The sequence below is a fragment of the Octopus bimaculoides genome, chromosome 11 (assembly GCF_001194135.2).
Source record: "Octopus bimaculoides isolate UCB-OBI-ISO-001 chromosome 11, ASM119413v2, whole genome shotgun sequence".
Classification (NCBI taxonomy): Eukaryota; Metazoa; Mollusca; class Cephalopoda; order Octopoda; family Octopodidae; genus Octopus; species Octopus bimaculoides.
In genome coordinates this window covers 67,175,977-67,188,303 of record NC_068991.1, presented here as the reverse complement: position 1 = coordinate 67,188,303, position 12,327 = coordinate 67,175,977, and the positions used below count along the sequence as shown (strand labels likewise).

Here is a 12,327-nt window from a genome sequence, read left to right as displayed (position 1 = left end):
AGCCGATTACATCTACTCGCACGCAAACACCACACTAATGTCAACCACTTTACAGAGTGGCCTGGGTGCGTTTATGTGACACCAGCACTGGCTAGGTCTGTTTTGGCATGGGTTTTATGGCCAAAACAGACCTTGCCAGTGCTGGTGCCACATGTACATTAAAAAAATAAACAAGTTATTACCAATAGTAACCAATTTTAAGTAATAAAGATTTTGTACAACTCAAAAAAAAAAAATTCATAGAGTAACCTATCAATATCGGTTTCAAATTTTTTTTCATATTCTACAAGGCCTAGATTTTCAGGAGAGGGGTAAGTGGATTACACTGACCCCAGTCCTCAACTGGTACTTATTTTATTGATCCCAAAAGGATGAAAGGCAAAGTCAAACTCAGTGGCATTTGAACTCCGAATGTAAAGGCACACAAAATGCTGCTAGGTATTCTGCCCAGCAAGCTAACAATTCTGCCTGCTTGCCACCTTGATATATTATATTATAATATTAATAATAAATAAATGCGCCCTTTTAAAGCCTAGCCAGGCTCATGGGCCCGGTTTCCCGGTTTCAATGGCATATGTGTTCCCCAGCTGGATGGGAGGCCAGTCCATCGCAGTGTTACTCATTTTTGGCAGCTGAGTGAACTGGAGCAACGTGAAATGAAGTGTTTTGCTCAAGAACACAACTCGTCGCCTGATCCAGGAATCGAAACCACAATCTTACGATCATGATGCTGACACCCTAACCACTAAGCCAAGCGCCTCCACCATATTATAATATTAGTCTATTAATATTATATGACATATGAACATTTCAAACTTATATGTGGATGATGATGGTGACAGCAACAACAATAATGACAGCAATAGATCAGTTATGACGATGATGATGATGAGGAGGATAATCCTTAGACCCACACAAAATAAATACCAAATTCAATTTCCTTTTCATACCTCTTTCATTTGAATCTTTAGATCTTCTGTTTGTTGTTTCAGATGTAACTCTCTTTGTTCCAAGTTCACATTTTCTTGTCGGAGATCCTGGAATTATTTACAAAAGACATTCCCAGCAAAAGAAATTAGTTATTTACAAATGGCATAGGTTTCAACAATATCACTTCCTTTCACAAGAGACATAAATTAGAATTTGCAACATAAATACTAACTTACCTGTCTTTGGTCCATAATTTCATTTACCTGACTAGATAAATCAGCTTTAGCTTGACTCAATTCTTGCAGTTGATACTGTAAAATGTTTAATAAAAAGTCAATAAAAGACTGTCTTGTCTAAGAATTTATTATTGTTAAAACTGGCAGGATATTGGTCACTGTTCTGGCATTGCCATTATGTTGATAACATATAACATTTTAACAATGACTAGGTTACCCATCACTGTGACATTACCCGTCACTGTGCTGCCAGTAAAAATATTTGTTAATCATGCACATACCTTCGTAAATTGTTCAAATAATGTTTAAATTGACTTTCTCAGTGAACATTAATAACAATTTGAATACTGTTGAACAATAAGATTTATCTAAAATACTTATTTTCATATTTTACAGAATAAGTATGTTTATTAAACAATATATCATAAGATAACTTCATGATAAGCAACATTCCTCGTCAAAGTTCTTTTTCTGTCATCTCTTTTCTTGGCTGTACTGCTGAATTTCATTTTGTCTGTGTATATGCACTAATCAAAACTTGTTAGCTACTATGGTGACAACACTACTTATCTATCTATTTTTCACATACTATCTCTCTCTCAATAACAACCACTTTTTCTCTTCCCCTTCTTCCCCTTTCCTACATATACGTTGTGGAAGACAGGCAGATGGACATTAGCTTGACTCTTATAATATAAGATTACAACAATGGGCATGAAGCCCTGTGTGGGGTGAGGAGCAAATGTGTCTCTGTGATTATGAAGCTTGCTTACCAATCATATGGACCTGGGTTCAGTCCCACAGCATGGCACCTTGAGCAAGTATCTTCTACTATAGCCCTGAATTAGCCAAAGTCTTGTGAGTGGATTTGGTAAATGGAAACTGGAAGAAGCCCATCATTTATAGATGTGTGTGCATGTGTGTCTATTCTTGTCTGGACATACACACGAGGCTGTTCATTTCCAATCTTCTTTGAAAAACATGTCAAGCTATGGAAAAATGTTACCTTGCTTAGAAACAAGTGAGGGTTGGCAACAGGAAGGGCATCCAGCTGTAGAAAATCTACCTCAACAAATTCCATCTGATCCATAAAAGCATGGAAAAGTGGACGTTAGATGAAGATGATGATGATGATGATGATATGCAAAATATGTGCATGTGTATTGCTTGTCTTTGTCTACACAACCCTGGTTCCGCAGTATGGTGATGATGTTTATGTCCATCACAAGCAAAATGTTCAGGAGTGATTTGATGTACAAAGACATGGAATAATGCACCTTATTTAAAAGCAGTAAAATATACTGCCACAAAGAAGTTGTGTTAATCTTTGTGAGAAAGGATGCTTAATATAAAAATATTTTTTGCTCCTTTTTACATGCGCTATTACATCATCCAATATGTCCTTCCTTTTTTAAGAGAATAGAATGTAATTTGAGGGAGATTTGGCTGCTATTTCTCATCAGCAGAGCAACTGCACAGTGGTTGGCTCATTGATAAACAGAAAATATGATGCTTCTTACTATTTCTCTTGGAAACATTTTTACAGTGATGTGAACTCACCTTTAGTTGCTGTGCATGGTCCTGTGACAGTCGATGTGCACTTTCAACTGTTGTTAGTTTTTCAACCATGTCAGCTTTTTCAGACTGCAGTGCAGAAGCATTCAGCTGGTATTGGTGCAGCTCTTGTTCAATCTGAAATTTTAGAAACAGTTTAGACTCTTAAAGACTCTTTGTCATAGATACATAACAAATATTTTGGGGAATATGAAAATACTGGAATGTTATCCTTCACATAAGAAGTAACTTTGAAAGTATATTTTTACCACAATGGATAGTATTAGGAAAGATGATATACATACGATAATTATTGGGTTGGTGCATAATTACTGCGGCTTCTTTTCAACAAATTTTATTCAACAAAAACAATAACATGTAATAAAAACATCTTTAACCCATAAACTGCGATAGGTCACCTCAGTGGCCAACGCAACAGTGCGATAGGCCATGGAAGTAGGGCATGATCTGACCTAATTTTGATGATGTATAATGTATGCACACGATACCCTTTCACCCCAGAAACAGTGTAGTCAATCACTGAAGGTGTTAAGAAACACTGAGTATTTTTTTCGAGTGATAGATCGATGTTGACCTTTACCCAAAATAGGCTCAGCAGTTCGTGTTACATACAGCAAAATCCCAGCAGTTTATGGGTTAAATGATTATTCCGGAGCATATTCACCATCTACTTCAATTACTGCTTCCCATTTGTCTGGCAGAAGTGATCAAGACCTTTGGTGATATGCTGTGCTTGAGAAGACTTGTCAAGCCAAATGAAATCATTGTTGTGGCCGATGCTGGTGTCACATGACTGGCACATAAAAACACCATTGCTGGTAGCATGTAAAAAGCACCCATTACACTCTAGGAGTGGTTGGCATTAGGAAGGACATCCAGCCTTAGAAACCATGCCAAATCAAACTGGAACTTAGTACAGTTCTCCAGCTTACAGAACAAAACAACAAATCACCGATTACCTTCTCAATCTGAGAATTTCTGTCTTTCAGTTCTTTTTCCAAATCCATCTGTAGCGACTTTAGTTCATTATTTTCAATATTCTTCAGTCGTAACTGTTCTTCTTGATTTGCTTTTACAGCCTGACAAAAGATAAAATCACCATATTCTTTAAACAGAATTTCACTAAAACCAAAGCTGCTGTCTTACAATGGAATAAATCAAGTTTTAGATTATTAATTTAATTGTAAAGATTAATCAAAGACTCACTAAAGCATCTGTCAGTTCTCGTTTCGCTCTGTCCCATTGTGAGACCATTTCATTGTGCTGAACTCTTGAAGACTCCAAATCTTTGATTAGTTCTTCATTTCTCTGCATCATTTGTTGACTTGTGTGTTTGTTGCAGTCAAGTTCTTTCTCAAGTTCTAGAACTTTCTGTTTCCATCTAAAGCAAAGAAACCAAACTGAGATAAATGCTAATTAATTAATTACCCACTTCATCATCATCATCATCATCATCTGGTGTATCATCATCATAGTTTTGACATTCACTTTTCTATGTTTGTTTGGGTCAGATGGAATTTGTGGAGGTAGATTTTCTACAACTGGATGCTCTTCCTGTTGCCAACCCTCGCCAGTTTCCAAGCAAGGTAATATCTCCCCTTGACCAGACATGTTTTCAAGGAAGGTTGCATTATAGGGACATTTGTTTTTACAACTATCACACAATGTAAAGGCAAGGAGATAGTAACACACACACACACACACACAATGGGTTTCATTTGCTTTCTGTCTACCAAATCCATTCATAAAGCTTTAGTGAGCCCATCTCCATAGGGGGGATCATCTATGGAGAAGACCAACTCGAAATAGATGGTGGTGGTGATGGTGATACTTTTAACTTCACTGAAATGATAAATTGGCTGAGTGGTTATGAAGTTCGTTTCACATGGTTTCAGGTTCTGTCCCACTGCGCAGTACCTTGGGAAAGCGTCTCTTACTATAGCTCTGGACCAACCAATATCTTTTGCATGAATTTGGTTAATGGAAACTATAGTTGGAATCTTGCTATGTATGAATATATTTGTGTTTATTCCCCACACCACTTGGCAACCGGTGTTGGTTTCTTTACATCTCCATAACTCGACAGTTCAACAAAAGAGACTGATAGAATAAGTACCAAACTTCAAAAAACAAAATGTACCAGAGTCAGTCTGTTTGACTAAACCCCTTCAAGACAGTGCTACAGCATGGCCACAGTCCAAGGACTGAAACAAATGAAAGACTACCTGCTAAACACACAAGTAAAGAAGAAGTCCATTATTCTACAACTCACTGTTTAATTGCTTCTTGTGTTTTGCCTCTCAGAACATCCTGCTTTCTCAGACTTTCTTCGAGTGCTCTCTTGGTTTCACTCAATTCTTTCTTTGTTATGTCTAAATGTCTGGTAGTTTCAGTCAGTCGAGAACTCAAGTCATCCACTCGACTTTCCAGTTGTCTGCGACCATGTTCAGCCACTTCATATTTGTCAACCGTTTCACGGAGTTGGTTCAAGATTTTGGCATTTTGTCGATCTCGGTTCTCAATGTCTTTTGTTAGTACCTGCAACAACAGATGGAATGGTCACAATAATTCAAGAAGAACATTGATGATGATGTATAGGCAGGCTGGCAAGCAGATAGATAGATAGACAGACAGACAGACAACCAGTGAAATAAATGGACAAACAGACAGAGAGACAATCATGTTCCTGGATGACATTAGAAGCAGATAAAATAGTTGGCAATAAGAAGGACATTTGGTTGTAAAACTGGCCTCAAGAAACCCATTGTACCTGTGCCAGCATGGGAAAGTGGGTACAAAATAATAATAATGATGATGATGAAGATGAGGATGGATGGATGGATGGTTAACAGACACATCATAATTGTTATCATTTGATATCTGTATTCCATTTTGACATGGGTTGGATGGTTCAACAAGATCCAACTAACCTGAGGGTTGCACTGGTCTCCAGTGTTTGCTTTGATATGGTTTCTGTGGCTAGATGCCCTTCCAAACACATAACCACCTTACTGAGTATACTGGGTGCTTTCTGCAAAGCACTGCACTTCTGAAGTCACCAAGCAGCACTCACAAGACAAGACCACCAGACAGAATATGGCTGCTGTACTGAGGGAGGTGACTTAGTGCTAGGTTGTTGAGAGGCAAAAGTAGGAAAGAGGGACAAGAACAAGTGTCTTGCTGTAAAAGAAATACATGGCTGACCCAACAGGAAAAGGAGAAAAGATGGTGGAGATGAAGTATCAGGGCGCACCCTAATGTTACAAGAAGATGGATAAAGAGAGAAATAGGGACAGATAATCAAGGATGGTTGAGTGGGTGGGTAGGTTGATTGATGAGAGTGTGAAAGGAGAGTGACAGACAGCAGAGATGAGGACAGAGGTGAAAGCAATGAATAGTGAACATGGATGATGAATAAACAAATAGATAATAGATATAGGTAAGTAGATACAGACATACAAACAAACAGTTAAATAGACAGACAGCAGAGAGACAGATGCTTTACCTCAATATGGTCAGAGAGCTGGCTTCGTTGTTGTTCGCTCTTATGTATATTTTGTCGCACATTATCCATCTCAGCAACAACTGATACAGTGTTTGTTAGATGTTGTCTCAGTTCTTGTAGTTCTTTGTCCAATCTCTGCTTCTCTTTCTCTCGTTCACTTTCCACTAAAATTAGATGAACAAAAAGAAGACAACCTATGGTTTTAATATACTGTTATATTATATATATCAATGGTAGTCAAACTGTGTGCCTCACAGGCAGCATGCAACTCTTAAAGCAACTATACACAGCTCCCAAGATAAAATTGGGTTTCAATATTATTATTCCTAAAATGCTTATAATCTAGAGATGCAAGAATGAAGGGAAAAATACATACTATATATCTCTCTCTATTTAACTTACACCACCAATAATACACCAGAATCTTAATTCAGGACACTATATTTGTTTCATACAAATTAACCATATTCCTTTTTACAAGCCAAATGCTAATGTAAGAAACAATTATCATCCTCCTCAAGTCTGACTTATTACTCAATACTAAGCTGATAATGGTCTCTAGTAAGACATATTACATATATTTCTTACATATATGTAATAAAACATATTACATATATTTCTTTCAGTCTGGACTCTTGGGGGAAAATAATACAACAATGATAAAACTTACAAAGCTTCAGTCTTTCTCTCTCTTTTGTGTCCTCTTCTAATCTTTGGTCATGAAGTTGACCTTGAAGTTGCACTTTTTCTTGTTCACTTCTTTTCATGTGATTTTGAAGCTCTTCAACCTAGCAACAAAAATCCTGGTATTAGAGACAGTAGTACAATATGCCCACGGGCATATGGCGTAGTGGTTAAGAGCGCGGGCTACTAACCCCAAGGTTCCGAGTTCGATTCACGGCAGCGACCTGATTAATAATAATATAATAATAATAATAATAGTAACATCGATAGGAATGAGAACCCAGGTTCGAAATTTCCCCAAGACACCTGACGAAGGCTGGAGGGTATATCAGCCAAAACATTGTGTTAACAACAAACAAGATGGGGACGAATATCCGTCAAATGTAGATAATGTAAATAATTCCTCATCTCTTAAATATAGAACAGTAGTACAATAGTTGTGCAGTTGGTTCAAATTCTACCAGAAGCAGTGCATTCTAGAGAAACAGCCCTCACTTGCCCAATTTTACCTAACAAGATAACTGTATTTAATTCGTTTTTATTATGTTTTAGTCAGGCGGGAATTGTAGTGCTCATGATACTTTTCAGGGCTTTTGAGACAGGTTGGAAAGGAAGGAAGAAGTTATCCTCAAACTGTAGAGTTGGCCTGAGTGCTTGCAACAGAGTGTAGTTTGCTAAAGGGACCCAAAGTGCCAGGTGAGGGTGTTAAACTGAATAACAGGTTAAGTCTAAAACCCAAGTAGGCCACAAAAGGGGCTCCTGTATGTAGCCCAACCTGTGAGAGCTAGCAACCAAATCACCCTCAAATCACATCTTACTGTTTTAAAAAAAGCAAAAAGGGTGCATTAGAGAATGTAGTCACCCCTAAAAGATGGTCACAGTTGGAATTCCTTTAAGTGTAAATCTACTTGATCAGTACTTTAAGTGTTGATCTAGCGTTTAACATCAACCAGAACAACAGACCCAGAAGAAAGATAGACAGGCCACACCTAGAAATGTAAAATGACATACACAATAGCAGCGAAACAAGGAGAGAGCAATAATCCATTGAAAGAATAATTCTTGTCTAGAGAATTCAAATCTTGCTACATCTCTGGAATTTTCCATTTTTTCCTTATCACTAACATACATTGGTCCAGTAGATGGACAACTTGTTGACATAATGTTGGCCAACAAACAGCTTACAGACAGGACAATTGTGTGGTATGATGCAGAGTCCTGTTGCCAGACATAGGGTGTTCCAGCAGCCACCCTCTTGACCCAGGGCAGCACAACCTCCTCTAGGCACTTGGTGTAGGCCTCCATGTTGAGTTTGAGGCCATGTGGGAATTGTCTGTTGCCGAATTGTCTGTCGGCGAATTGTCTGTTGCCAAATTGTCTGTCGACGAATTTTCTGCACACACATTGATCCATCTAGCTAAATCACAATTTATTTTTAACAATGAACAAATAGCAGATATTTTAGCTTACCACTTGTTGCAGAGTGTTCCGACTGCCCTCACTGTGGTCAAGTCGGTGCCTGAGATTGACCAATTCTGTTTCTATCTGTCAATAAATATTGAGTAAAGACTAAAGTAATTAAAGAAGAATCAGTGTGGGCGGAAACTTAAAGTATGCATTCCAAAACTTGTTCTAATCTCAAAATCTATTTTTGAACAAAAGTTAAAAATATTTACGGAGATGTACTTGCATAGCAAGTGACCTGATCTGAGATCGGGTGCTGGAACGAAAACAATTGCAGCATGGAAAATGTTTATAAGCCATTTAAGAAACACACAAAAACCGTTAGATTCACTTCAACATTTAAATTTAATTTGCCAAAATATTTTCATCACTTTGAGACCGTGACCTGTTCACTGACAAAATTCCGTGCTGCATCTGTGCTATTGTTAAAAATATTCTAAACTTGAATCAACAGTCTTACTTCATATCATCAACATCATCACCACCAACAACAACATGATCCTTACTGTTAAATTAAAGACTCAGGGATCAGCAATCATGGATCTCAGAAAAGTTTGAAGGTTTGTGATTTTCTTGGAGAGAGATACAGCAGTGCTTTCCAATTGCTGTCTGCCAATACATTTACAGTTTACTTTACTAGAAAACCTTCCTTGCAAGTCTACCTTTGAAACACAGGGCTTATTTAACCTCAGGCATTGAGATTGGGTCACATAACATCAGAGCAAAAGGATTGATGTCAGGAAGAGAACCATTGTCCTAGAGGCTAATTTTTAAAACAATGTACAGGCAGGTTTTAACATGTTACAGAGATGGATTTTTTTAAGATGGCATGTGGCTAAATACTTAATAAGTCATAGGGATAGTTCTTTAATGAACTAAGTTTAATAATCGAACAGATTGAGAAGACAAATATGTCAATAGATCAAGCAGGTAAGACGACAACAAAATACTTACTTTATGTCTTTGTGCTTCAGATTCCAGATATTGTGTTTTATATGTGCTTGTCTCTTGTATATTGTTACTTGGATGTGTTATAGGAACAAGATGTGATGCTACAGGTGCAACTGGTGCAACTGATGCAGTAGCATTGGTCTGGACTGTAGAGAGGAAATTCTGATGCTGTTGCAAAGCCTGAAAATAAAATTACAACACAAAGGAATTGAAATATACATTAAATTACATTGTTAGTCACTTTATAATTTAATCTCATTTAATCCAAGACAGCAAAAAATATATATACAGAGAACAAAGGTAGATCTGTGCACATTTTTCTATCTTGGACTCATGCTCATTAAGTATCTAAATCTAATTTAATGATTATAATTAAAAACCTTAACTATTTACTTTATTATCCATCACTAATGAATTAAATAAATTTACCTTAAAAAGTCTTTAAAATTACTTCCAATGTCTTGTGTTTGAAAATTAAATATCTTATTAATATTATTAATTATCAATTTGTTCACATAACTCACACCTTTAATTTCATACACTGAAAGACAGAACAGTGTCTAAATCTTCTCTCCTTCCCTACCTATTGTTCCCTCCCTGTCCCCCTTTTCCCTCACACCTGTTCATACTTACCCCTTTATAACATTGGATAGCCTTACACCACCCCACGTACACAACCCACCCTATCACCTTTCAGTTTCCCTTTTTTTCATCTCTGTAATCCCAAATCCTTAATGCCTTCCCTCTCCCTTGTTCCTTCCATGTTCCCCTTCATTCTCTCTTCTTATTTACCATCCTTCATCCCTCTGCTTAGAAGCATCCCCCATACTTCCTTCTTTTCTCCCACAGTTACAGAAGTCACTTTAGGCTTTTAAACTTGTAAGTTATGAGACAATCCTCACTGGTGCTGGTGCCATGAAGAAAACACCCAGTACACTCTGTAAAGTGGTTGGAGTTAGAAATCATGCCAAAACAGACAACAGAGCTCAGCACCATCCTCTGACTCATCGCGGACCCTGTCAAACCATCCCACCCATGCCAGTATGGAAGTTGGAAATTAAATGACAATGATGATAAGGCCTGATTACAGTTACAGGAAGGTTTTGAAGGAATTAACAGACGTTATTAACAAGAGTCAATATTTTGATACAATTGTTACTTCTCACTCACACTTAATTTATATTCTTGAAGAAAAATCTATGATTCTTACCAAAATTAGAAAACTTCAGCTGAAAGGTTTCAAAACATGCTTGGAACTCTCGCAGATGTTTCCGTTAAACATTTCACTGAGATTGCATGTAGTTAAGAAACTCACTTTGCAACCACATGGTTATGAGTTCAGTCCTACAGTGCAGCACCTTTGACAATTGTCTTCTGACATAGCCCTGGGCCAACCAATGCTTTGTGAGTAAACTGTATGGAACCCCATCTTACATGTGTGTGTGTGTGTGCATGCAATCTGGCAAGCACACATTTTCCAAACTTACCTGCTTCAACTCTGAAGACAGACTACCCAAATTTTCTTTATTCTGTTTCTCCATTAACATTTGACGTTCAACTTGAAGTTCATCTTGAATGGCACTCAAACGCTTCTCAACTCTTGCCGAAGTCTTTTTCAGTAAAAAAAAAAACATCAAACAAAATACTTGTTGATAAATACAAACAACTTGGAAATGATCTTTGACTGTATATCCAAACTGTTGTCTTATGTTACTGCATCAGATATTACATAACATGTTAAATGGAGAGTTAGATAGAATGTCTCATCACATTTGTTCCAACACCATGGGATGCTGAGTTTGAATGCCACTGAGCTGAACTTTGCCTTTCACTCCTTTAAGGTCGATAAAAAAGGACAAGCCTAGGGCAATAGACAAGTGGGAACATCGGAATGTTAGATTGGATACCTCGTGGCATTTGTTCCACATCTTTGTGTTCTGAGTTCAAATGCTGCCATGGCCTACATTGATTGTAGGCATAATCTGTCGCTCAGTTTGGCAACACCGCCTGAGCCTTGAAGGCTTTTAGCAGAGTCTACTTTGTAGCAAGCATTACATCTCGAGTTCAAATTCCACTGAGGTTGACTTTGCCTTTCATCCTATCAGGGTCGATAATATAATACCAATCAATTACTGGGATGGGGTCAATGTAACTGACTTCCCTCGCCCCTCAAAAAACACTGGCCTTGAGCCAAAATATGAAATCCTTATTATGATTATTATTATTATTATTATTATTATTATTATCATTATTATTATTATTAAGGTGGCGAGCTGGCAGAATCGTTAGCACACTGGACGAAATGCTTAGCGGTATTTCATCCGCCGCTACATTCTGAGTTCAAATTCCGCCAAGGTCGACTTTGCCTTTCATCCTTTCAGGGTCAATAAAATAAGGAGCAATTGAACACTGGGGTCGAGGTAATTGACTCATCCCTACCTTCCCCAAGCTGCTCTTGTGGCAAAAATTTGAAATTATTATTATTATTATTATTATTATTAACGCAACAAACTGGAAAATCATTAGCATGTTGGACAAAATGCTTAGCAGCATTTCTTCCGGCTCTTTATGTTCCCAGTTCAAATGCTGCCGAAGTCAAAATTGCTTTTCATCCTTTTAGAATCAGTAAAATAAGGTACCAGTCAAGTACTGGGGTCGATGTAATTGATTAACCTCTGTCCTCTAAAATTACAGGACTAGTGTCAAAATTTGAAGCAATTATTATTATTATGAACTACTGATACATGTTAAACTAAACTGAATTGGAAAAGTAGTATTTGCACTTATTTTAAGTAAAGCAAATTGGGACAAATGAAATGATATACTCTGTTTTAAAGAATAATATACCAGTCACAGTTAAAAGTTGATCAAATGTACTCAGGAGTAGCTTGCTTACGAACCACATGGTTCCGGGTTCAGTGCGTGGCACTTTGGGCAAGTGTCTTCGACTATAGCCTTGGGCCGAGCAAAGCCTTGTGAATG

General features: G+C 37.5%; 1 protein-coding gene across 5 annotated transcripts in view; it reads right to left on the bottom strand.

Moving 5' to 3' along the window:
• LOC106876710 (centrosomal protein of 128 kDa) overlaps positions 1 to 12,327 on the bottom strand; it is a 42,770-nt gene that overhangs the window by 19,757 nt on the left and 10,686 nt on the right. For all 5 annotated transcript variants that reach the window (XM_052971917.1, XM_052971920.1, XM_014925381.2 and 2 more), the window contains 11 exons: positions 10,833 to 10,955; positions 9,349 to 9,525; positions 8,401 to 8,475; positions 6,917 to 7,034; positions 6,247 to 6,410; positions 5,014 to 5,279; positions 3,948 to 4,122; positions 3,701 to 3,820; positions 2,727 to 2,858; positions 1,167 to 1,241; positions 951 to 1,037 (listed from right to left, as the gene is read on the bottom strand). In XM_052971917.1, coding sequence (XP_052827877.1) covers positions 951 to 1,037; positions 1,167 to 1,241; positions 2,727 to 2,858; positions 3,701 to 3,820; positions 3,948 to 4,122; positions 5,014 to 5,279; positions 6,247 to 6,410; positions 6,917 to 7,034; positions 8,401 to 8,475; positions 9,349 to 9,525; positions 10,833 to 10,955 — 1,512 coding nt within the window. The remainder of the gene's footprint in view (positions 1 to 950; positions 1,038 to 1,166; positions 1,242 to 2,726; positions 2,859 to 3,700; positions 3,821 to 3,947; positions 4,123 to 5,013; positions 5,280 to 6,246; positions 6,411 to 6,916; positions 7,035 to 8,400; positions 8,476 to 9,348; positions 9,526 to 10,832; positions 10,956 to 12,327) is intronic.